Source organism: Aegilops tauschii, chromosome 5 (assembly GCF_002575655.3).
Source record: "Aegilops tauschii subsp. strangulata cultivar AL8/78 chromosome 5, Aet v6.0, whole genome shotgun sequence".
Classification (NCBI taxonomy): domain Eukaryota; kingdom Viridiplantae; phylum Streptophyta; class Magnoliopsida; order Poales; family Poaceae; genus Aegilops; species Aegilops tauschii.
In genome coordinates, this window is record NC_053039.3 from 182,275,711 (window position 1) to 182,302,960 (window position 27,250).

The window sequence follows — 27,250 nt, forward strand, 5'->3', positions numbered from 1 at the left end:
TCAATCACTTTAAAGTCTTCATCATTATTTTCAGACTCCGGTTTAGCGGCCATCTTATTTACTAAGGTAGCTTGTATATTAGAAATTTGGCCTACTAAATTTTCAAGATGAGCAAACTGAGATTTCAAACCATAAAATTCCTTACACATATCATCAAGCTCTTTATTCATGCTCTCCATAAAGCTTTTCTGCTCCTTAAGCTCGTTTCTAAAGAAACTATTATGCTCAAATTGTAAGGAAATGAAGCTCATAACAGTATTTTCAATTTCTTCCAACCTCCTAAAGTGAGGATCAACGTTCTTTGGTTGAGCCATAAAGAAAGGCAAGCACACCAACGCACAGGCACACAAAAAGCAACGAAGAAGACGAACAGAAGAGGGGCGAAGACAAAGGCAAAAGGGGACTAATGTAATGCAAGAGATGAGAGTTTATGATGGGTACTTGTTATGTCTTGACTTGGTGTAGATCTCCCCGGCAACGGCGCTAGAAATTCTTCCTGCTACTTCTTGAGCTTGCGTTGGTTTTTCCCTTGAAGAGGAAAGGGTGATGCAGCAAAGTAGATATAAGTATTTCCCTCAGTTAGAGAACCAATGTATCAATCCAGTAGGATACAACGCACAAATCACCAATACCTGCACAAACAATCAGACAACTTGCACCCAGCGCGATAAAGGGGTTGTCAATCCCTTCACGGTCACTTGCAAAAGTGAGATCTAATAGAGATAGATAAAACTAATCTCTTGATAGAACCGTCACACACTTCCCACAGCAGCATCGGTGTGACCCTGACAGTTTGTCCTAATATCTTGATAGGTGTGGGAAGTGTGTGACAGTTCGGATGAAAATCACGCTCGTCTTCAGTCGGAGCTAGCGGTGACGGTGCCCTAGGGTGCCATTTGCCTCCTCGGAGGCGTCACCGAGGTGTGTGGATTGTGGTATCCAGCGAAAGCCTTAGTCCGTTGAAGGACCGGCAATGGCGGCGGTGTGGCATCATTACTCTGTTGAGAGCATCACAGGTGGAGACTTGGCTTGGACGTTCTCTCTTGTGGTTCTCCGGTGCTTTCCGCTGCCCAAGTTGATCTTCTTGGGTGCTATGTACGCAGCCATCGGTGAATTCTAGATGATGGATTTCTCGGGTTCGACCGAGTCCCGCTCTCCCCTCATCATTTCCAGTTAGCCATCCAATGGTTGGTAGTGTGTTGGCAAGGAAAATCCGGTTGGTGTTGTTGCTCTTTGCGGCGACCGGGTTTTGTTGTGACGCGGCTAGATGATTGCTTTAGGGAAAACCCTTTTGCTTGTGTTTGTGATTTCCGCGGTGTGGTGTAAAGTTCCTGCTACCCTTGATGTTCGCGGTAAGTTGTAATTTATAGTACTTGATTTCTACCTTCTATGAAAAATTTGGTATGCTTAGGCATTCTATAAAAATATGGTATGCTTAGGCATTCTATAAAAATATGGTACGCCTACCATACTCTCAAAAAAATGATAAACATAATCATGATAAAGGTGTGCTAAACCTATTTTCAACTTCATTAAAAAAAATGACGCCGGACGCACATTCTTCTGGCTTTCAACTTTGTTAGTACATTATATAATATACCCCCTCCATCCCAAAGTTTGTACAAAGTTGAGTCACTTATTTTAGGAAGGAGGAAGTACTGTATAAATTTTGAGTTATACTCTAGTCGTTTCAGTTTTATATATAGACCCCTCTGTTCGATCATAAAGGGTGGCCAAATCGTTGCGTTTGTCAACTTCTACAAGTGGGAGCCTAAATATTCAACTTAGTGCTCTGTTCTCCCCTCCAGTAAAGTCGCCCGAAGACAAATGTTGGTTACTCTCATATGCAAGGGATAACCGTAGCACTTTTCACTACAGATATTTATTGATTTTTGAACCGAAGGAGCGGGTTTAGTTTCAGTGTAGCGGTTTGACGTGTGTTTTTGTTTGTGAAGTTGGTGTGCTTTTGTTGAATTTGATGCGCCGATTAACCGAGCAATAAATTAACCATCTTCTAATCGATAGAACTGGCAAAGATTTTGCCTCGGTTTAAGAATAGGTGTCCTATTATTATCACTTATTAACAACCTTCTACACACTCATAGTACATAATTTACTGAGAGTCAAGTCGATAGGTGTTTGTGTAGAAGAAATTCAATTACAGTTGGTTATTGTTATTTATGCTAAAGCACTTACATAAACAGAGCTAGTAATATGAAAGCTGTAGTCACGGAAGCCGATATTGAGATGCTACATGGATGACATTACTCTTGATATTGCATATTAATTGAGCTAGTAGTCCTAATTTTATGTTCTCTCGTATCATAGGCAGGTGCTTGGTATGTAGTCGAGTATGTCTATTTGTAAGAACTTGGTCAACATTAATTGTCCTAAATTATGGGAATTAAGTCATATCCTTTTGCAAGACTATCAGAACACTATATTAACACTACATGACCACATCTGATCTTCTGCACTGATATCCCAGCTTTTTACCGAGTCAGCGAATTAGGATTCTAATAGTTGAATATACAACTTGTATATATATGACCCAAACACATAAGTATCATGATAACATAAACAGTTCAAGTCTAAATTCTGCTACACGGTTCTGGTTATGAGCATGACACGTGACAAAGTTGCAACAACAATAGCTAGAGAAACTAGTAGAACTAGGGACAACTAAGCTACCATCAACGCACTATTATATGATTGTGATCATCCAACACTCATCGACCCCATATACCTATGCTGGATTACTCACTCATGGAAGGGGGGAGATGTTGGTGATGGAGGACATGGTGTCAATCACGGTGAAGCAATTCCCATGGCGGCTCACCAGAAGCGAGTGGGAAGCCCCTCCCTTCCTTCTTCTTCTTCCTTCGCCTTCTCCGAAACAAGGAGGGGTGTATTCCCCTCTGATATTGGTGGCTACGGAGGTTTGGAGGTGAGACCCTCCCCTGAGACAAGATCTCACTTTTGGAGCGAGTATTTTCTGAAAATTAAAATGTGACCCGTCACCATTTTATCAATCCTAGAGATCCATAAATACAAAAAATATGAAAAACATTTGGAAGTTTGATAGCTTCGATGCCCAACTGCCCTCAATCCAGTGTACAAATGTGGCCCCATCTTTGCTCCTCTTTCTACGTCCTTTTGCATGATTTTCACGATCTAGATGTTACCCGCGCCCAATTTCCTTTTTTGAGCTCGGGAAGGTTCTTGAATTCATTTACACAAAGACATGCAAATCTACCTTCTGGATATAAGTGTTGGAACCGCTCTCTCACACGAATGGATGGAGGTAGAAGAAGGAGGAGCACAAAGTACACTAGAGTTTCACCCGGCTTCATAGCCCCGTTACTTTTCCCAAAGCACAAAACTCCCGTACAAACAGTGGCCGTGGACTTATAGTCTCACAGCTGCGTAGCACCCAAGTTTCCGTTGCACTCGCCAGAGCGTGCGAGTCATGGGCTTCGGCTGCGCTCTTGCCGCGCACTAACGCGTATGACGCGGCCGGCCATTCAACTGACCGCTACGCGCTGCCGCTAATGTCGCTAACAACACAGGCCTATGCAGTGGAACCCAATGTGAGCCTGGCTCATGCACCACCAGACCACACGCAAACACACCACGAGCATACACATGACACTGCTACAAGTGAACACACTACACACGCACACAGACACCACGCTGCTGCGTCCCGCACGTCCCGCCCGTCCCGCGCGTCACCGACGCGCCTGACGAGCCCGACGAGCCTGACGGCACCAGTGTGTCCCGCCCGTCCCGCGCGCACCCGTCGTGCCCGACGAGTTCGACCACACACGCCGTGGCTTATTCCAACACACACCCCCTAAGCCACGGCCTAGAGGAGTCCGTCGTCGTCGACGTAGGCGCCGGCCAAGAGAGTGTGCTCCGCCGCCGGTCCTTTCCCCAGCTGCGGGCACTCACGCCGGAAGTGCCCGTGCTCCCCGCACTTGTAGCAGCGCCTGCGCATGTTGCCGCCGCTCCCCGACGCCAAGCTGCGCCAGTCGTCGTTGTCCCGAGCACCGTCGTGTCGACGCTCCCGTGCTGCCCACTGCGCCGCCATCATGAGCAGCTGCTCACCCCCGCGCTCGTCGCCGACTTGTCCACGGCGCCGAACCCGCTCGTCGAACGCACGCAGCCGCCCGAGCGCTTCATCGAACGCCATCGTCGTCACGTCGTGGAACTGCTCGATGCCGGCGACGACAGGGAAGAGGCGATCCGGCACCGTATCCAGCAACTTCTTGACAAGTGCTGCGTCGCCCAGCGTCTCCCTGAGGTTGGCATACCTCGCCGCCATCGCCGCAAGCCTCCCATCGTAAACGTTGAGCTCCTCGCCGTCCGCCATCTTCATCCGGTCGAATTCGCCGCGCAGCGTCCCCAGCCTCGCTGCGCGGACCCGATCGGCGCCGATGATCCTCACCTTCAGGGAGTCCCATACCTCCCTGGCGGTGAGCTTCGTCGACACCAGCAGCAGCACATCCTCTGGCAACGCCCCGAGAAGCAACGCGCGCGCCATCTTGTCCTTCCGCGCGTTCACCGCCGCGTCGCCCGGTGCCACCGCCTCCCATACGGTGTGGACGTCGAGGATCGTCTGCGCCTTGATGGCCCAAACCGTGTAGTTGTCCGCGGTCAGCATCGGCATCGCCATCGTTGCCGATCTGCTGCACCGCCGCCGTGTGGGACGAGCGCCATGGTCGCCGGTGATCGCCCGAACCGAAGCTCTGTATACCAATTGTTGGAACCGCTCTCTCACACGGATGGATGGAGGTAGAAGAAGGAGGAGCACACAGTACACTGGAGTTTCACCCGGCTTCACAGCCCCGTTACTTTTCCCAAAGCACAAAACTCCCGTACAAACAGTGGCCGTGGACTTATAGTCTCACAGCTGCGTAGCACCCAAGTTTCCGTTGCCCACCTCCTCCACTCGCCAGAGCGTGCGAGTCATGGGCTTCGGCTGCGCTCTTGCCGTGCACTAACGCGTACGACGTGGCCGGCCATTCAACTGACCGCTACGCGCTGCCGCTAATGTAGCTAACAACACAGGCCTATGCAGTGGAACCCAATGTGAGCCTGGCTCACGCACCACCAGACCACACACAAACACACCACGAGCATACACATGACACTGCTACAAGTGGACACACTACACACGCACGCACACACCACGCTGCTGCGTCCCGCACATCCGCCCGTCCCGCGCGTCACCGACGCGCCTGACGAGCCCGACGAGCCCGACGGCACCAGTGTGTCCCACCCGTCCCGCACGCACCCGACGCGCCCGACGAGTCCGACCGCACACGCCGTGGCTTATTCCAACAATAAGTAGTATGCTGGTCTAATAAATATTAAGTAATAGACAAAAGTTGTAAGAATCTGGCATGAAAAACATCAAAAGGTATACATATTTTTAGGGCATACCACATGGTTGTGTAATGAGAGGAGGCCAACATGAAGGTGGGTGACCTCCTACGACGAGCGGGGCATGGGGTATGATCATGAGGGGTCGCTTGGTTATGGTGGTGCACATCGTTGTTGCGCGCGTGCGAGAGAGAGAGAGCTGAAAATCGGAGGTACTTTATCTTTCTAAAATTTCTGTGATATCGCTCATATATTTTTCACATATTGCAAAGGCCCTTTTTGCCTTGTCGAAAACATTCTTTTTGTTACATTGATTTTCCTTTTGCAACTTGTTGCAGCCTATCATTCTATTATTTCTTGTGTACATATATTAGTTTATTTGTTGAATTGTGTTTGTAGTGTTGCAACTTATTCACATGCTTTCAACAACTCGCAATAGAAATTATTGTAATGGTGTCGCATATGTACGAAACAATGTTTAGTCTTGGGATTTTATGTCATGGTGGTGTTGTAATGGTGTTGCATATGTACATATTGTACAATTATCGTGGTGGATGATCTTAAAAGTTGGCTACCATACCCAACATCTACCTTTTCCAATATATACATATCTAAGACAAACTATTTAGCTGCTTAGTGTTGGATTAGGATGGAGATTTTAGAAACCAGGAGACATAACTGAGAAGTGTTCTAAGATACTAGCAAGGTGCATGTGGTACGCTACTATACTAAAACAACGAGATGGAAAATAGAGTTTACTCAAGTTATATGTCCAAGAATTTTAGGCCACAAACCTGTATACATGCAAAAATATAACTCAACAACTAAACAAACAATCCTTTTGACGTTAGACATGAGTGAAAAAATTGAGTGAGGGGAGATGATGCTAGGTAGGAAGCATGACAGTTATGGATGGGCTTGCCTCTAGTTGTGTGTGTAGGTTTGTATGGTCTGACTAGACATGGCTTGAAGGAGGAATATGGGTGGAGTGAATAGACGACCACCAACTCAAATATTTGTAAAAAAAAATAGTCTACACTTGAGACATCAAAGGACAAAACCCATTGTGAATGAGAAATATATATATTAGAAACAAGAGAAAATGTTCGAAGAAACATTTTATCTCTCGCTTACTTGGCATGGAGTTGGCTTCATTTTCTTAATTTTAAGTAAGTATTAATGGAAATACATGTATCTCCCTTACGTGGCATGGATTTGACTTGTTGATAGTCGATGAACCATTGATCCTATGATCATATAAAAACATGAATAAATAAAGGTGAATATGTGAGTGTCAATGAGTTTTTTCATCGTAAGAGTAGAGATTTATACAAGTTTGGTCCTCCCAAAGGATAATAACACCACTCCTATGTTGCTTTGTATTGAAATTTGTAAGAAACTAGAAGGGGTGTTTCAAGTAGTCTAGATCTACTAGTTAGAAGTTGACGGATACTACAGTTGTTACTTGTTAATAGGCTTCGAGTGAGCTATGTGTATCAACTTAGTGTGTTGGCCAATTAATTGGGCTTGGTTACCCATAGCAGAATGTCAATTCTTTTGCGGGTACAAATCTTTCTCTGAATAAAACTCCAATTCATTCACTGACTTAATTAAGGATACTTCTCTAGTTGGTGGGATGTCGTGTTCCCTATGGACATTTTTCGTATCCCTTAAGTACCTTCCAAATACGAACATGTAAATAGTGCCTCTGAAGGCCCCGCTGCATATATGAACCAATTATATAAGGCTTTAAAATTAATATTTTATGACTAAATTTGCATAAGCATATTTTAAACTTCATTTTCTTGTTTATTTATGATGGACATGATCCTCGAACGGTATGACAAATTTTGTTGTCTGAAGGAAATCTGATTGAAGAATTTGTTGAGCTGGAGGTATAGGACTTGTTTTAGCATTTATATTACCCTGAATTCTACAATGATAAAGATATAATATCATGTTTTAGTTGCCTAGTGTTGAGCTCTTTACCTAATGGAGAGCCTTGATTGCAAATTTGTAATGGACAGGGGAGTATGATGTATGATCATATAAAGTTGAGTTCTATGATTAAAGCTCTACAAAAAAGCCAAAGGTAACAAAATATAGGATAGGTCTTTTTGTATTTAAGTAGATAAAGTGGCATTGTAGATTTGTAGTGGTGTCACTAATATACATGTGGTCAAAAACAAATAAAGTATAAATAGTATGTCCATGAATTTTATCTTTTCTATAAACACTTCTCTGAGATACCGTATAATTATCATGTCTTAGTAGTGAGCTAATAGGGAGTTAAAGATCAATTAAATCATTGGTTAGTTATAAACTAGGGTCACTTCAAAAAATTGAACACTTTTAACGTAGCTGGGTTATTTACTAGGGAATCAATAATTTTGTTTTGTATGTGGCTTCCAATTCTCTTAAGTTTGGAAGGGAAATGCTAAACCTATGCACCTCATAAATTTGCTAAAAGGATCTCCTTATTATTTTCCATGCATGTATCAAGAATCTTAAGGGGGAGCAACTTGACTCCCTAACAGTGAGGGAACTCCAACAACTTGAGCAGCAGATAATGAATGCCCTCAGGAACATCAGACCCAGAAAGGTAAACACGATTAGCTTATAGAACTCTTGATGCTCATTTGAGTGTAGCTAATGGTTTTTCCATCAATTCTTTGAGAACCAACTCTTAACGTAGAAATTGTGTTATCTTGATGCTCATTTTAGTGTCACTAACAGTATTACGAACAATTCTTTTAGAACCATCTCCTAACCAACTTGATTGTGGAGCTAAAAAATAAGGCAAATCTTACTAAACTCATCTTATGTCAATAATGCTTGTAGTTTTCCAGAACTTTGATTTGGTTGCCGCAGGCAAGGTTGCTGATGGAGCAAAATAGGATTCTACGGAAGGTTAACTTAATCTCATGCAAAGAATTGTTGTTGTGGTTTTGAAATTTAAAAATTCAGGAGTTTTCATATAGTTGGTATGAAACTTAACACAACTGAATCAATTTTTTTTTGATTATTATGTGAAAAGGAGAAGGCTAAAGTATTGCACCCATTTGTGCACAAGAACTGCCCAAATCCTTTTGGAAATTCTATTGTTGCATCCGCCCTACCCAACCTGAACACTTAGTGAGCATCGATTCTCACCTTGTCCAATACTAATTTACTTGTTACTTTGGTCTCCAGTTCTTTTGTAATAACTGGAAATGATACTCCAAAATTAACCTAAACATCGATCAAACCGCAGTGAGGGCGGTGACTCTGCAGGGCATGATCGGTGATTGTGCCGCTGAAATAAATGAGCAGCACAGTGGTGGCCACACCTGTTGTGGTTAATGTTCCTCTTGGACTGCTAGGAGACGACTGAATGCTTTGGCCTGAGCATTAATTTTTGTTGAATAATTTGTTGAAGGCTAGCTAGATTCTACATTTCGATCATTTATAACTTTGTAGTTTGACGTGTGCCAGATATATGCTACTTGATTTAGATTTATTTTGGATATTTATTAGAAAGAAACCTTGTCCTATTAAATGTTGTTGCAATCCTCTCATATTGTTGCCATTGTTTGAAAAAAAACCTTGATCTGTGTTTCTACTAGATAATAATACCTTGTACTACCATAAGGACGTCTTCCCTTTTACTTACTTGGGGATACCTCTGGGCTTATCAAAGCCAAAGATGGAACATTTCCTTCCTTCTATATAGAGGGGACTAATCTCTACTACACAACTTTACTCTTGTAAATTTTTTGGGCCTCCATGCGCAAAGTTTTGTTGAACATCAGCAAATATTCTTCAACTGGATGACCTACGGTTTATCAACACACAAGAGGTGTAGGATGAAGATGGTCTCTCTCGAACAACACTAAAAACATACAAGTGGTCTCTTGTGTCCCCAACACACCTAATACAATTGTCAGTTGTATAGGTGCACTAGTTCGGCAAAGAGATGGTGATGTATGTGTAATATGGATTGTAGAAATAGCTTTTTATAATCTGAATAAATAAAAATAGAAAGGTACCACATAACAAAATTGAACAAAATGGTGCCTCAATGCTTGGAAACAAGGCCTAGTGTTCATACTTTCACTAGTGCCAACTGTCAACATCCTTAACATAGTTAAACATCATGATAATCCCTTAACAGGTGCAGCAAAGAATCACTCAAAAGTTTCTCTATTTACCGGAGAAAGGAGGATGAAATCATGTAGGTGCGCTTGACATTGAATGACCTCAAAGTCGTATTTCCAATCATAATTTGTTGAACCACCCCATTGTGCCACGGATAGTGCCAGAAATTGTACTACGACAACACCATATGATACTTATCGTTCAACCTTTATGCATAGTCACCCCAATGTCACCACGAGTATCTGCAAGTTAATTACTAAACATGCATCACATAATCTCAAATCCAAAATAGTCAATCCAACATAAAGAAACTTCAAAGAGCAAGACTCAATTCACCAAAAAAATAAAAGAGGAGGAAGCATCATACGATCTAACTATATTAATAAAGCTCATGATACAATCAATATTGGAGTCTTTCAAGGACATGGGAAAGAGATATTGAACACATAGCTACTTGTACATACCCTCATCCCCGAGGACGTAGTACTCACAGATCACCATGAGAAGAGAGGGAGAAGTTGTTGGTGACGATGATGCAGAAATGTCCGTGGTGGAGTCCCGACACCTTCAAAGGAGAGGGGAAGGCCCCCTCCTCCTTCTTCTTCTTCACTGGCCCTCCGAGGAGAGAGGGGGCTCTCCTTTAGATTGGATCTTGGTGGGGCAGTTTTCTGGGTGTTGGCATTCTAAGTTCCGTCGCGATTGGAAATAATTCATATATCTCTCTTATCATCAAAATTTCGAAAAAAATGAGTTTGATTCTCCAACTTCGCCTCCAAGGTACGGAAATAAAATAGTGAGTTTATCTTTCACGCAAGGTGGGTTAAAATTTTCATACTTTCTCTCCTGATTTTTTCATAGAAAACGAAAACTGGCGTTAGGCACTAGATTAACATGTTAGCCTTTGAGACGTATTAGCATCCCACGCTTAATCCCTAGTCGTCCTCGAGTAGGTAGATGATAATAAGAATAGTTTTTGGAGTGTGAATGCTAGAATAGAACAAAACTTTGATCACATGGAGAATGATGGTTCAAATAACAAATAGCATCATTGTATTAAGTTCACAATAATATAAAGTGATATTGAAGTATCTGATACGTCTCCATCGTATCTATAGTTTTTGATCATTTCATGTTATTATATTATCAATCTTGGATGCTTTATTTGCAGTTTTATGCTATTTTATATCATTTTATGGGACTAACCTATTAACTCAGTGCCCAGTGCCAGTTGTAGTTTTTCCTTGTTTTTGGCTTTTTAGAAAATCAGTATCAAACATGTCCAACCAAACCCTAGAAGGTTTGGGAGGAGACCAAATGGCCTACGAGAAAGCCACGAGGTCATAGGGCGCGCCTACTACTTGTGAGTTGCGTTGAGATTTTCCCCGAAGAGAAAGGGTGAAGCAATAATATAGTAGTGGTTGACAATCAAGGTTTATCAAACTAGAAGGAGCACCAAACAAATCCTAGTGACCAACACATGCCCACACAAAAGCAAATACTTGCACCCAACGCGGGCAAGAGGGTTGTCAATCCCCTTGAACTCATTACTTGCACGGATCCAACCTTGTATAGGTAGATGGATAAATTGCAAAACAAAATAAAAGTAATAATTGCAGCAAGGTATTTTTGTTTTTTATAATATGATTAAACTAGACCCCAGGGCCATAGTTTTCTCTAGAGGCTTCTCTCTCGAAACAATAGCATAGGGTGGGTAGATAAATTACTGTTGGGCAATTGATAAAAAAGCGCATAGTTATAATGTATTCATGGCAATGATCATGTATATACGCATGATACATCTCCAACGTAAATATAATTTATGAAGTATTCATGCCATTATATTATCATTCTTGGATGTTTTACAATCATTTTAGAGCAACTTTATATCATTTTTTGGGACTAACCTATTTACCCAGTGCCCAGTGCCAGTTGCTGCTTTTTGCTTCTTTTTTACATAGCAGGAAATCAATACCAAACGGAGTCCAAATGCAACGGAACTTCACGGAGATTTTTTATGGACCAGAACACCCAGGATGGCCAGAGCAGCACCTAGGGGTGTCCTGAGGGGGCACAACCCACCAGAGCACGCCTAGGGGCCCAGGCGCGCCCAGGTGGGTTGTGCCCACCTCGGTGGCCTCCCGCACCCCTCTTTACCCTATAAATTCACAAATATTCCAAAACCCTTTGGGTTAACCTAGATCAGAAGTTCCGCCGCCACAATGCTCTGTAGCCACCGAACACCAATCTAGACCCTTTCCGGCACCTTGCCGGAGGGGGGAATCATCTCCGGTCGCCATCTTCATCATCCCGGCGGCCACCACGATGAGGAGGGAGTAGTCCACCCTCGGGGCTGAGTGTTTGTAACAGTAGCTATGTGTTTAATCTCTCTCTCTCTCTTGTGATCTATATGATGGGCTTTGTTAACATAGATGGATCATATGATGTTTCTCCCCTCTATATTCTTGTTGTGATGAATTGAATCTTTACCCTTTGAAGTTTTATCTTATCGGATTGAATGTTCAGATATGAAAACACATGATGTATGTCTTGCGGTATGAATACTTCAGGTGACAATGGGGTATCATATTGATTCACTTGATGTATGTTATGGCACTCAACTTGTGGATTCCCGAGGTGACATTGGGGTAATCTATTGTCGGGGAAACGACACCTACGGGATCACGAGGGATCCCTTTTGCTACGGTTGGCGGGCACGGGGCTATGGAAAGAGCGGGATTGAGAGATCAACGCAGGGGGATTATCCAGGTTCGGGCCGCAAGTGATGCGTAATACCCTACTCCTGCTGGTTTGTGTTTATCTGGTGCTCTTGGACTAGCTACAAGGCGTGCAGGGTCCTAAAAGTAAGAATCCTTCCTCAGTACGCCGCGGGCCTCCTTTTATAGACAAAGGGGCTGCCACAATGGCACACAGGAGGTGGAAAGCTATACAGTGGTTGAGTCTATCCTCTGGCACCATAGGACAAACGCATTTAATGCGCTGCCAACATGCCCTTCTTGCATTATCGGGGACGGCAAGGAAGCTCGTCCCAGCTGTCGTCGCCTCGTCTGGCTTCGACACATGTCCAAACTGACGAGGCGTGTAGTGCCATGCTGGCTGGCTGGCTGCTGAGTTGGTGCAGTGGCAGAGCCTTCACGAAGATCTTCATACCACCACGCAGGTGCTTGCTGAGTTGGCCTAGAGGCCGTACGTCGCCATGCAGGTGCTCGCCTAGTTGGTGGGCTGGCTGCTGCATGGGAACGGCGGCGGAGTCTTGGCAGATGTGGGCCTGGCTGCGGCCCTATGGATGTCTTCGGCAAGAGTCTTGCCGGGGCCCCGGCAAGGGTCTTGCCATGGCATCGTGGTCGTCCCCGGCAAGGGGCTTGCCGTGGATCTTCGTCTTCTGGTTATTTATCTAGTCTTGTATGCTTCTGGTCTTCACAAAGATCTGCATGCCACCATGGAGGCGCTTCCCGAGCCTTGGTTCCCATGTGGTTTGAGGGCATCGGAACTCTCAGGCTCAAGGGTGGCAGCCCTGCTGACGTGTGACACCCAAGTTTTTATTTGGATTTTTCAAAAGATTTTATTTGACTTGAGGGGAGTGATTTAAATTTTTCTTCAAGAGAACTCTCCCTCTCATATATTTTTCTTTATGGCAAAAGTTTTGTTTGGATTCACCCAAGATCTGCCTTTGGTCTTGGAAGTTCTTGCTTTTCATTTGGACTCAAGACAAAATGTTTTTCATTTGGGAAAATAACTTTTGAAAATCTTTTTGAATTTGCACTATGGCTTTTGGAAAGTCCTTTGCCACTTTCAACAATTCCTTCTTGCCATGGCATTAGTGCAAATCCTCTCTCCTAACCACTTCCTCACCTTTGGATCATGATTTGCATCAAATCCAGCAAGTTGAACCTCCCCATGTGATTATTTCCATTCAAATTCTATTCAAATAAATTTCTGCCTTCTTTTCTAGCACTTGGAGATTTACAAAGGGACTCCACTTTCTGTCTTGATTTTTGCCACCAAACCTTCTTCCCCTCCTAGTCCTTTGAACCCTCAACCTAGAACCATGAAGATCCACTGGTCTTCAGTTCAAAATTTTCAAACTACACCTGCTGCAAGTTTGGACCAGATTCAACAAATTTGGGACTTTTCTGTTTTCTCAGTTAAAACCCTGGAACTTTTCTGTTTCATTACAGATAAGTCCCTGGACAGAAACCTTTATAACTTTTTAATAAAAAGGGATTTTTGAGTGATTCTTTTTCTGACAATCTTCAAATTTTGTCTAGTTTTTTTTGGGATTTATTTGAAAATTATTTGGAAAAGTTTCTGTGCAAGTGTTGGTTTTCACGTTAGTATCCGTTTCGTGATTGCCGTAGGTTCCGGGAGAGGTGACGGAGCCGCGAACTTCGCCGAGCTAGACTCCGACTTCTCCGAACTAGGCAAGCGTGTTTTGAACATTTGATATGACAGGTGTTTTACATGTTCACGTGAGAGTTTGTGCGTGGCATATGAGTGTCGGTAAATACCTCGTTGCTTGTAAGGCAACGACCCGGTTGTTCCAAAGTCGCGATGATCGCTGATGAGAGATGGCCTAACCATGTGGTGACTTTGCTATTAGAGTTGCAACTAGAGGAGGTAAAATGACTCAGGAACCACTTTATCCTGAGGGACACCCACATAGAATAGAACAAGATTCACAAAGAAATAACACTAGTGCACCTAGTCCTTCTAAAAAGAAAAAGAAGAAGAAAAATGATAGGACTTTGCATACTTCTAGTCAACCTGAAATAGAGAAACCTCCTGATAATGATAATGAGACTTCTATCTCTGATGCTGAAACTCAATCTGGTAATGAACACTCACCTACTGATAATGAAAAAGATAATGATGAGGTTCATGAATACTCTCAACCAACAAATGATAAAAAACCAGATAATGATGTTGAGATAGAACCACCTGTTGATCTTGATAACCCACAACCTAAGAATAAAAGGTATGATAAAAGAGACTTTGTTGCTAGGAAACGCGGTAAAGAAAGAGAACCGTGGGTTAAAAAACATATGCCTTTTCCACCCAAGTCAACTAAAAGGAAAGATGATGAAGAATTTGAACGCTTTGTTGAGATGCCGAGGCCAGTATTTTTGCGTACTCGCTTGACTGATATCTTGAAAATGCCTCCTTATGCAATGTATATGAAAGACATCATCACAAATAAGAGAAAAATACCGGAAGCTGAAATCTCCACTATGCTTGCTAATTATACTTTCAAAGATGGAGTACCAAAAAAACATGGAGATCCGGGAATACTAACTATACCTTGCTCTATCAAAAAGAATTATGTGAAAACTTCTTTGTGTGATTTAGGAGTTGGTGTTAGTGTTATGCCTTTCTCTTTATACAAAAGACTTGACTTGAATAAACTCACACCTACTGAAATATCTTTGCAAATGGCTGACAAATCAACTGCCATACCTATCGGTATTTGTGAGGATGTGCCCATTGTTGTTGCTAATGTTACTATTTTGACTGACTTTGTCATACTTGAGATGCCCGAGGATGACAACATGTCGATTATCCTTGGTAGACCCTTCTTGAAAACTGCAGGGGCTGTTATTGATTGTAATAAAAGCAAGGTCACTTTTCATATCAATGGTAATGAGCATACGGTGCACTTTCTGAAGAAACAATTCCAAGTGAATGGTATTAATGTTATTGAAAAATCTCCGACAATCACTATTGGAAGTTTTCAAATACCTCTACCTACTATCAAAAAGAAATATGAAAGCTTATTGTTGGGGAAATGCATATCCCCATTGAGGTAACTTAGTGATTTACGAAAGTTCTTCGGTTTCATGCTAATCGAAAGTGGTTGTTAATAATACCTGATCAACCTTATTAATGAATCATTTTTGAACGGTATGAAGTTGATGAATTTAGTAAGCACTACTTTCTGTCCCTACCTTTTGTTTTCTGTTTTTATTAGTTAAATAAAATAAAATGCCATGTTTTGTCTGTTTTCTGAATTTCCCGTGCAATAAAAAAATGGCCCAAAAATAAAAGTTCTCATAATGCCCTGAAAATTTTATATGATTTTTTCCTGAATATTTAAGAATTTTTGGTGCAAAAATTACCAGAGGGAGGTGCACCAGGTGGGCACAACCCACCTGGGCGTGCCAGAGCCCCTTGGCGCGCCCTGGTGGGTTGTGATCCCCACGTGGGCCCCCTCACTTATCTCTTCATCTCACATTGTCACCTACCTCCAGAAAAAATCCCCATAGATCTCTCTCCCGTGTTCTTGAGCTCAAACCCGCGGATTTCGATCTCTTTGCTCGAAGCTCCGCTTCCGAAACAGTTTTGGGGGATTGTTGCTTGGTATGTGACTCCATCATTTGTCCAATTAGTTTTTGTTTTTGTGGTTTATACTTTGAATAAGTAGCTCCTCTTGGTGCTGCTGTAGATGTGCTTGCATGTTCAATTCTTAGTGTTCTAAGTAGTTTGAATGCTTGCTATGGCCTCTATGTATCCCTATGAGTAGTTGCTATTAGTTTTGTGAAGTTTTGTTGGAAAAAATTTGTGAACTAAAGATTCAGATTTTTGTTCATAGGAAAAATTGTACGCTGACATGAATATCTTCAGGAAATTTGGCTCTAAGAAGAACTCCAAGGGTGTTATTGGGGAGTCTTCTGACTACGATCTCCACCTTCGGAGGTTCGCAAAGGTACGGCCGTGCGAATGGCCGCACATCCCGTTCATACAAGAAGCTGGAATTCATGAGGAGTTCATGAAATTCATTGTCAACACCAGTCTCACCGACTTCATCGCAGATGAGTGTGACCAGCACCAAATCCTCACAAATATCTTTGTTCAAAGCTTTACATTCTTGCCTACAAATAATCCTCCTAAAGTGAGCTTTGATTTATATGCTGAAAACCACCAGATACCACTTACTGAATTTTGTGACATATGCATGATCCCGTCTGATGGGAGCTTGGCTGAGCCTAGGCCGGCTGAGTTTGAGGATTTCTGTCACACTTTGACAGTGGGTGATTAGAGGAGAGTGTCAGCCATCACTGCCGGTGGTTTACATTTTCCTGTTGTTCGTTACTTTGCACTCTTCATTACCAAATGCTTGCTTGGTAGGGAGAAGGTGGGTGCACTTAATTCACTAGACCTTGCTATTTTACGTCGTGCAATAGAGGGTGACAACACGTATAGCTTGGGAGCTATTGTGGCTCGTCACCTCCATCTTAATAAATCTCAGGGTAAAATACATGGTGGGATTTTTGCTACTTGGTTGGCGGCCCACTTCGAGGTGGCGATACACCCCCATGATGTCTCTCGTACCACAGTTTACCTAGACCGTGCATCCATGGATCACCATCACTTTCTTGCACATGATCGTTATGATCTTGCCATTCCTTATAACTTGGTTTATAACGTTGACACTCGTGATGTTATCCCCTTGCATGCACCTGCTCTGTTTGATTATGTTGCCAGGGGCGGATACCGGATTATGCCTGCAGACATCCTCGCCAACTGGAACGCTCAGGCTGATGCCGAGGCTGCACAGGCACCTCCGCAGTGGGATGAGTGGATGCCTGCACCTCAGGATCCCTACTACCCTCCAGGATACTGATCTATTACCAACTTAGGCCAAAAGCCTAAGCTTGGGGGAGTACGTGTTTCTCACCGACATTATGTTCATGTTCGCATATCATTCTATCTGTCGGTGCTCACAATTTTTCGTTGTATCATCCATGCTTAGATTTCTTTTCTTCCTTTCTTCTTGTGTGTTTGATAAAATTTAGAAAAAACAAAAAAAATAGTTGTAGTAATTTACTTTCTATGCATGCTTAGTAGTTGTATTAAAAAGAAAACCCAAAAAGAAAACTCAAAAACACTTTTTATTTGCTTGTTGAAGAAAACTAAAAACTCCAAAAATATCTCAGTGTGTTTCTATGAATTTCTTTTCTTTTTATTCGTGTTGTACCGAGGAGAAGACCACGATGAAAATGTTGAGTGGCTCTCACATGAATAATTGTTGAACTAATAAAGAGCACATTTTACCTTGTCTTCTCCTGTTGAATAAAATGTTTTGCAGATTCCAGCTTAGTCCACGGCACTCTTGCACTACTATTATTATTTTCATATCATTCGGTCATGCAAGTGAAAGGCAATAATGACGACATTCGATGAGATGGTCGTGGCAAAGAGAAACTGGTATGAACTCGACTTGTTCTGTCTGTGTAAATATGTTTAACCTAGTATCCAGGCTTCAGCCCATTATGATTAAACATGTTTGCAATGACAATTAGAGATTATAGTTTCTCATGCCATGCATAAGTAGCTGGGAGTTGATAATGATTTATCTTGGATATCAACATAGCATTAAAATGATTGTGATGCAGTATGATGATATGGTATCCTCCTCCGAATGTTCGAGTGGCTTGACTTGGTACATGTTCATGCATATAGTTGAATCAAAACCAATATAGCCTCTATAATTTTTATGCTCATGGTTTTCATATCCTACTCATGCTAGTGTCCAATGTTACTTATGCATAATGCCTGGTCATGATCGTTGTTGCTCTCTAGCTGGCCGCTTCCCAATCTTAATTGCTAGCCTTCACCTGTACTAAGTGGGAATTATGCTTGTACATCAAAACCTTGAACCCAAAGTTATTCCAGATGAGTCCACCATACCTACCTATATGCGGTATTACCCTGCCGTCCTAAGTAAATTTGCATGTGCCATCTCTAGAAACTTCTAAAAAGTTATCCTTTTTGTGTGCCTGGATCGTTCATGGAACGACATGAGGTGGTCGATATCTTCCGTGCTAAGCATGTTATCCTCAGGTTGAGTGTTTTTTTCACTCGCCATCGCATGAGGAAATGGGCGGTAATAGGGATGCCTAGTCCCAAACTGCAAACATGAAAAAGAGTTTGTCTCTTGAATAATCAAACAAAAACTCCCAATGGAATGAAAACCTTTACTTTCCGCTTGGGAACCGCCACTAGCATGCTTAGCATGGAAGATGTTGATAACTGATGGTCGTGAAGTGAATGAGAAGGGGGCATGTCTCAAAAATATCATTTATCTCTGTTTTAAAAATTGAGCTCTGGCACCTTTGCAAATCACCGCTTCCCTCTACGAAGGGACTTTCTATTTACTTTTATGTTGTGTCACCACCTTCTAAAAACAAGCGCCAGAAACTGGGTAGAGCGCATAGCTGTCATGATTTATGCATTCTGTATAGCTAATGTTGGGTGCATCATGACTGAATCTTTTCTACCATGAATTACAATGTTTAGTCGCTGCTTGAACTTTGGAGGTGCTCTGCATTTATGTTTTGCCGTCTCAGAAAGGGCTAGTGAGATACCACTATTCTCATATTATATCATGGTTGTTTTGACAACATGTTGATGTTTGAGATATCTTATTATTGCTCGCTAGCTGATTATCTCATTGATATGAATCATTATAATCTTTAAGAATTATTGTTGACATGGTTAGTTATAATGTTGGCTGAAAACCTGGGTGCTATTTAAGCTTATTTAGGCAAACAGCAAAAGAGTTCGCAAAAGTTTTTCTTTCTCACTTTCAGTTTATCAACTGAATTGCTTGAGCACAAGCAAAGGTTTAAGCTTGGGGGAGTTGATACGTCCCCAACGTATCTACTTTTTCTCACGCTTTTCCTCTTGTTTTGAACTCTAATTTGCATGATTTGGATGAAACTAACCCGGACTAACGCTGTTTTTAGCAGAACTACCATGGTGTTGTTTTTGTGCAGAAATATAAGTTCTCGGAATGGAACGAAACTTTGTGAGGATTTTTTATATAAATAATAAGAATTTTTGGAGCCAAGACCCGCCAGAGAGGGCCCTTGGTTGGGCACAACCCACCAGGGCGCGCCCCCCTCTCCTGGCGCGCCCAGGTGGGTTGTACGCACCTGGTGGCCCCACTGATGACCCCCCCTGATACTATAAAATCACATTATTCCAGAAAAAATTAGGAGAAAGAATTATCACAATCCACGAGACGGAGCCGCCGCCAAGCCTTATTCTTCCTCGGGAGGGCAGATCTGGAGTCCGTTTGGGGCTCCGGAGAGGGGGATCTTCGTTCTTCGTCATCACCAACCCATCTCCATCGCCAATTCCATGATACTCCCCACCGGGAGTGAGTAATTCCTTCATAGGCTCGCTGGTCGGTGAGGAGTTGGATGAGATTCATCATGTAATCGAGTTAGTTTTGTTGGGGCCCGATCCCTAGTATCCACTATGTTCTTAGATTGATGTTGCTATGACTTTGCTATGCTTAATGCTTGTCACTTTGGGCCCGGGTGCCATGAACTCAGATCTGAACTGTTTATGAATTCATCATTATATCCATGTTTTAGATCTGATCCTGCAAGTTATAGTCACCTACTACGTGTTATGATCCGGCAACCCTAGAGTGACAACAACCGGGCCCACTCCCGGTGATGACCGTAGTTTGAGGAGTTCCTGTATTCACTATGTGTTAATGCTTTGTTCCGGTTCTCGATTAAAAGGAGCCCTTAATATCCCTTAGTTTCCAATATGGACCCCGCTACCACGGGAGGGTTGGACGAAAGATGTCATGCAAGTTCTTTTAATAAAGCATGTATGACTATTTACGGAATACATGCCTACATTATATCGATGAACTAGAGCTAGTGCCGTATCGCCCTAGGTTATAACTGTCACATGGTGAATATCATCCAACAACTCACCGATCCAATGCTTACGAATTTATCCTTATTGATCTTGCTGCGTTACTATTGCTATCATCACTGTTACACTTGCTACAAATTACTGCTATCACTGTTACTGTTACCGTTGCTACTGTCACTACTATCAAAACTATCAAACTACTTTGCTACTGATCACTTTGCTGCAGATAATTAATCTCCAGGTGTGGTTGAATTGACAACTCAGCTGCTAATACCTTCAAATATTCTTTGGCTCCCCTTGTGTCGAATCTATAAATTTGGGTTGAATACTCTACCCTCGAAAACTGTTGTGATCCCCTATGCTTGTGGGTTATCAAGAATTGCAACAAGGAAATACAATCTATTAAAGAATAATTATCATAATTAAATTCCTTTCAAAAAGATTGGGTTCAACACTACTTTAAGTTTTGACCTCTCCAATCTCACTTTTATCAATTTTTGCATCAAGATCTAAAAACTCCAATCATTGGGACGCCTTTTAACTAAAGATGACTCATCTCCAATCCCATATTTATCAAGATTTATATTGGAAAAAAAGATTCAATAGGATTCACATCAATCACTTTAAAGTCTTCATCATTATTTTCAGACTCCGGTTTAGCGGCCATCTTATTTACTAAGGTAGCTTGTATATTAGAAATTTGGCCTACTAAATTTTCAAGATGAGCAAACTGAGATTTCAAACCATAAAATTCCTTACACATATCATCAAGCTCTTTATTCATGCTCTCCATAAAGCTTTTCTGCTCCTTAAGCTCGTTTCTAAAGAAACTATTATGCTCAAATTGTAAGGAAATGAAGCTCATAACAGTATTTTCAATTTCTTCCAACCTCCTAAAGTGAGGATCAACGTTCTTTGGTTGAGCCATAAAGAAAGGTAAGCACACCAACGCAGAGGCACACGAAAAGCAACGAAGAAGACGAACGGAAGAGGGGCGAAGACAAAGGCAAAAGGGGACTAATGTAATGCAAGAGGTGAGAGTTTATGATGGGTACTTGTTATGTCTTGACTTGGTGTAGATCTCCCCGGCAACGGCGCCAAAAATTCTTCCTGCTACTTCTTGAGCTTGCGTTGGTTTTTCCCTTGAAGAGGAAAGGGTGATGCAGCAAAGTAGATATATGTATTTCCCTCAGTTAGAGAACCAATGTATCAATCCAGTAGGAGACAACGCGCAAATCACCAATACCTGCACAAACAATCAGACAACTTGCACCCAGCGCGATAAAGGGGTTGTCAATCCCTTCACGGTCACTTGCAAAAGTGAGATCTAATAGAGATAGATAAAACTAATCTCTTGATAGAACCGTCACACACTTCCCACAGCAGCATCGGTGTGACCCTGACAGTTTGTCCTAATATCTTGATAGGTGTGGGAAGTGTGTGACAGTTCGGATGAAAATCACGCTCGTCTTCAGTCGGAGCTAGCGGTGACGGTGCCCTAGGGTGCCATTTGCCTCCTCGGAGGCGTCACCGAGGTGTGTGGATTGTGGTATCCAGCGAAAGCCTTAGTCCGTTGAAGGACCGGCAATGGCGGCGGTGTGGCATCATTACTCTGTTGAGAGCATCACAGGTGGAGACTTGGCTTGGACGTTCTCTCTTGTGGTTCTCTGGTGCTTTCCGCTGCCCAAGTTGATCTTCTTGGGTGCTATGTACGCAGCCATCGGTGAATTCTAGATGATGGATTTCTCGGGTTCGACCGAGTCCCGCTCTCCCCTCATCATTTCCAGTTAGCCATCCAATGGTTGGTAGTGTGTTGGCAAGGAAAATCCGGTTGGTGTTGTTGCTCTTTGCGGCGACCGGGTTTTGTTGTGACGCGGCTAGATGATTGCTTTAGGGAAAACCCTTTTGCTTGTGTTTGTGATTTCCGCGGTGTGGTGTAAAGTTCCTGCTACCCTTGATGTTCGCGGTAAGTTGTAATTTATAGTACTTGATTTCTACCTTCTATGAAAAATTTGGTATGCTTAGGCATTCTATAAAAATATGGTATGCTTAGGCATTCTATAAAAATATGGTACGCCTACCATACTCTCAAAAAAATGATAAACATAATCATGATAAAGGTGTGCTAAACCTATTTTCAACTTCATTAAAAAAAATGACGCCGGACGCACATTCTTCTGGCTTTCAACTTTGTTAGTACATTATATAATATACCCCCTCCATCCCAAAGTTTGTACAAAGTTGAGTCACTTATTTTAGGAAGGAGGAAGTACTGTATAAATTTTGAGTTATACTCTAGTCGTTTCAGTTTTATATATAGACCCCTCTGTTCGATCATAAAGGGTGGCCAAATCGTTGCGTTTGTCAACTTCTACAAGTGGGAGCCTAAATATTCAACTTAGTGCTCTGTTCTCCCCTCCAGTAAAGTCGCCCGAAGACAAATGTTGGTTACTCTCATATGCAAGGGATAACCGTAGCACTTTTCACTACAGATATTTATTGATTTTTGAACCTAAGGAGCGGGTTTAGTTTCAGTGTAGCGGTTTGACGTGTGTTTTTGTTTGTGAAGTTGGTGTGCTTTTGTTGAATTTGATGCGCCGATTAACCGAGCAATAAATTAACCATCTTCTAATCGATAGAACTGGCAAAGATTTTGCCTCGGTTTAAGAATAGGTGTCCTATTATTATCACTTATTAACAACCTTCTACACACTCATAGTACATAATTTACTGAGAGTCAAGTCGATAGGTGTTTGTGTAGAAGAAAGTCAATTACAGTTGGTTATTGTTATTTATGCTAAATCACTTACATAAACAGAGCTAGTAATATGAAAGCTGTAGTCACGGAAGCCGATATTGAGATGCTACATGGATGACATTACTCTTGATATTGCATATTAATTGAGCTAGTAGTCCTAATTTTATGTTCTCTCGTATCATAGGCAGGTGCTTGGTATGTAGTCGAGTATGTCTATTTGTAAGAACTTGGTCAACATTAATTGTCCTAAATTATGGGAATTAAGTCATATCCTTTTGCAAGACTATCAGAACACTATATTAACACTACATGACCACATCTGATCTTCTGCACTGATATCCCAGCTTTTTACCGAGTCAGCGAATTAGGATTCTAATAGTTGAATATACAACTTGTATATATATGACCCAAACACATAAGTATCATGATAACATAAACAGTTCAAGTCTAAATTCTGCTACACGGTTCTGGTTATGAGCATGACACGTGACAAAGTTGCAACAACAATAGCTAGAGAAACTAGTAGAACTAGGGACAACTAAGCTACCATCAACGCACTACTATATGATTGTGATCATCCAACACTCATCGACCCCATATACCTATGCTGGATTACTCACTCATGGAAGGGGGGAGATGTTGGTGATGGAGGACATGGTGTCAATCACGGTGAAGCAATTCCCATGGCGGCTCACCAGAAGCGAGTGGGAAGCCCCTCCCTTCCTTCTTCTTCTTCCTTCGCCTTCTCCGAAACAAGGAGGGGTGTATTCCCCTCTGATATTGGTGGCTACGGAGGTTTGGAGGTGAGACCCTCCCCTGAGACAAGATCTCACTTTTGGAGCGAGTATTTTCTGAAAATTAAAATGTGACCCGTCACCATTTTATCAATCCTAGAGATCCATAAATACAAAAAATATGAAAAACATTTGGAAGTTTGATAGCTTCGATGCCCAACTGCCCTCAATCCAGTGTACAAATGTGGCCCCATCTTTGCTCCTCTTTCTACGTCCTTTTGCATGATTTTCACGATCTAGATGTTACCCGCGCCCAATTTCCTTTTTTGAGCTCGGGAAGGTTCTTGAATTCATTTACACAAAGACATGCAAATCTACCTTCTGGATATAAGTGTTGGAACCGCTCTCTCACACGAATGGATGGAGGTAGAAGAAGGAGGAGCACACAGTACACTAGACTTTCACCCGGCTTCACAGCCCCGTTACTTTTCCCAAAGCACAAAACTCCCGTACAAACAGTGGCCGTGGACTTATAGTCTCACAGCTGCGTAGCACCCAAGTTTCTGTTGCACTCGCCAGAGCATGCGAGTCATGGGCTTCGGCTGCGCTCTTGCCGCGCACTAACGCGTATGACGCGGCCGGCCATTCAACTGACCGCTACGCGCTGCCGCTAATGTCGCTAACAACACAGGCCTATGCAGTGGAACCCAATGTGAGCCTGGCTCACGCACCACCAGACCACACGCAAACACACCACGAGCATACACATGACACTGCTACAAGTGAACACACTACACACGCACACAGACACCACGCTGCTGCGTCCCGCACGTCCCGCCCGTCCCGCGCGTCACCGACGCGCCTGACGAGCCCGACGAGCCTGACGGCACCAGTGTGTCCCGCCCGTCCCGCGCGCACCCGTCGTGCCCGACGAGTTCGACCACACACGCCGTGGCTTATTCCAACACACACCCCCTAAGCCACGGCCTAGAGGAGTCCGTCGTCGTCGACGTAGGCGCCGGCCAAGAGAGTGTGCTCCGCCGCCGGTCCTTTCCCCAGCTGCGGGCACTCGCGCCGGAAGTGCCCGTGCTCCCCGCACTTGTAGCAGCGCCTGCGCATGTTGCCGCCGCTCCCCGACGCCAAGCTGCGCCCGTCGTCGTTGTCCCGAGCACCGTCGTGTCGACGCTCCCGTGCTGCCCACTGCGCCGCCATCATGAGCAGCTGCTCACCCCCGCGCTCGTCGCCGACTTGTCCACGGCGCCGAACCCGCTCGTCGAACGCACGCAGCCGCCCGAGCGCTTCATCGAACGCCATCGTCGTCATGTCGTGGAACTGCTCGATGCCGGCGACGACAGGGAAGAGGCGATCCGGCACCGTATCCAGCAACTTCTTGACAAGTGCTGCGTCGCCCAGCGTCTCCCTGAGGTTGGCATACCTCGCCGCCATCGCCGCAAGCCTCCCACCGTAAACGTTGAGCTCCTCGCCGTCCGCCATCTTCATCCGGTCGAATTCGCCGCGCAGCGTCCCCAGCCTCGCTGCGTGGACCCGATCGGCGCCGATGATCCTCACCTTCAGGGAGTCCCATACCTCCCTGGCGGTGAGCTTCGTCGACACCAGCAGCAGCACATCCTCTGGCAACGCCCCGAGAAGCAACGCGCGCGCCATCTTGTCCTTCCGCGCGTTCACCGCCGCGTCGCCCGGCGCCACCGCCTCCCATACGGTGTGGACGTCGAGGATCGTCTGCGCCTTGATGGCCCAAACTGTGTAGTTGTCCGTGGTCAGCATCGGCATCGCCATCGTTGCCGATCTGCCTGCACCGCCGCCATGTGGGATGAGCGCCATGGTCGCCGGTGATCGCCCGAACCGAAGCTCTGTATACCAATTGTTGGAACCGCTCTCTCACACGGATGGATGGAGGTAGAAGAAGGAGGAGCACACAGTACACTGGAGTTTCACCCGGCTTCACAGCCCCGTTACTTTTCCCAAAGCACAAAACTCCCGTACAAACAGTGGCCGTGGACTTATAGTCTCACAGCTGCGTAGCACCCAAGTTTCCGTTGCCCACCTCCTCCACTCGCCAGAGCGTGCGAGTCATGGGCTTCGGCTGCGCTCTTGCCGTGCACTAACGCGTACGACGTGGCCGGCCATTCAACTGACCGCTACGCGCTGCCGCTAATGTAGCTAACAACACAGGCCTATGCAGTGGAACCCAATGTGAGCCTGGCTCACACACAAACACACCACGAGCATACACATGACACTGCTACAAGTGGACACACTACACACGCACGCACACACCACGCTGCTGCGTCCCGCACATCCGCCCGTCCCGCGCGTCACCGACGCGCCTGACGAGCCCGACGAGCCCGACGGCACCAGTGTGTCCCACCCGTCCCGCACGCACCCGACGCGCCCGACGAGTCCGACCACACACGCCGTGGCTTATTCCAACAATAAGTAGTATGCTGGTCTAGTAAATATTAAGTAATAGACAAAAGTTGTAAGAATCTGGCATGAAAAACATCAAAAGGTATACATATTTTTAGGGCATACCACATGGTTGTGCAATGAGAGGAGGCCAACATGAAGGTGGGTGACCTCCTACGATGAGCGGGGCATGGGGAATGATCATGAGGGGTCGCTTGGTTATGGTGGTGCACATCGTTGTTGCGCGCGTGCGAGAGAGAGAGCTGAAAATCGGAGGTACTTTATCTTTCTAAAATTTCTGTGATATCGCTCATATATTTTTCACATATTGCAAAGGCCCTTTTTGCCTTGTCGAAAACATTCTTTTTGTTACATTGATTTTCCTTTTGCAACTTGTTGCAGCCTATCATTCTATTATTTCTTGTGTACATATATTAGTTTATTTGTTGAATTGTGTTTGTAGTGTTGCAACTTATTCACATGCTTTCAACAACTCGCAATAGAAATTATTGTAATGGTGTCGCATATGTACGAAACAATGTTTAGTCTTGGGATTTTATGTCATGGTGGTGTTGTAATGGTGTTGCATATGTACATATTGTACAATTATCGTGGTGGATGATCTTAAAAGTTGGCTACCATACCCAACATCTACCTTTTCCAATATATAAATATCTAAGACAAACTATTTAGCTGCTTAGTGTTGGATTAGGATGGAGATTTTAGAAACCAGGAGACATAACTGAGAAGTGTTCTAAGATACTAGCAAGGTGCATGTGGTACGCTACTATACTAAAACAACGAGATGGAAAATACAGTTTACTCAAGTTATATGTCCAAGAATTTTAGGCCACAAACCTGTATACATGCAAAAATATAACTCAACAACTAAACAAACAATCCTTTTGACGTTAGACATGAGTGAAAAAATTGAGTGAGGGGAGATGATGCTAGGTAGGAAGCATGACAGTTACGGATGGGCTTGCCTCTAGTTGTGTGTGTAGGTTTGTATGGTCTGACTAGACATGGCTTGAAGGAGGAATATGGGTGGAGTGAATAGACGACCACCAACTCAAATATTTGTAAAAAAAAATAGTCTACACTTGAGACATCAAAG

General features: G+C 43.7%; 2 protein-coding genes across 2 annotated transcripts; both read right to left on the reverse strand.

The window, feature by feature from the left end:
• Positions 1-3,865: 3,865 nt before the first annotated feature.
• Positions 3,866-4,675, reverse strand: LOC141022662 (uncharacterized). Its single transcript, XM_073498923.1, has one exon. The coding sequence runs from the start codon at positions 4,673-4,675 to the stop codon at positions 3,866-3,868; it is 810 nt and encodes a 269-aa protein (XP_073355024.1).
• Positions 4,676-24,693: 20,018 nt separating this feature from the next.
• LOC141022663 (uncharacterized) lies at positions 24,694-25,548 on the reverse strand. The gene has a single exon (XM_073498924.1). It carries the CDS (start codon positions 25,546-25,548, stop codon positions 24,694-24,696), a length of 855 nt encoding a protein of 284 aa, XP_073355025.1.
• Positions 25,549-27,250: the final 1,702 nt, after the last annotated feature.

Bases quoted from the DNA above. Each gene is read 5' to 3' on its own strand.
- LOC141022662 (XM_073498923.1), bottom strand. From the start codon at position 4,675: ATGGCGATGCCGATGCTGACCGCGGACAACTACACGGTTTGGGCCATC.
- LOC141022663 (XM_073498924.1), bottom strand. From the start codon at position 25,548: ATGGCGCTCATCCCACATGGCGGCGGTGCAGGCAGATCGGCAACGATG.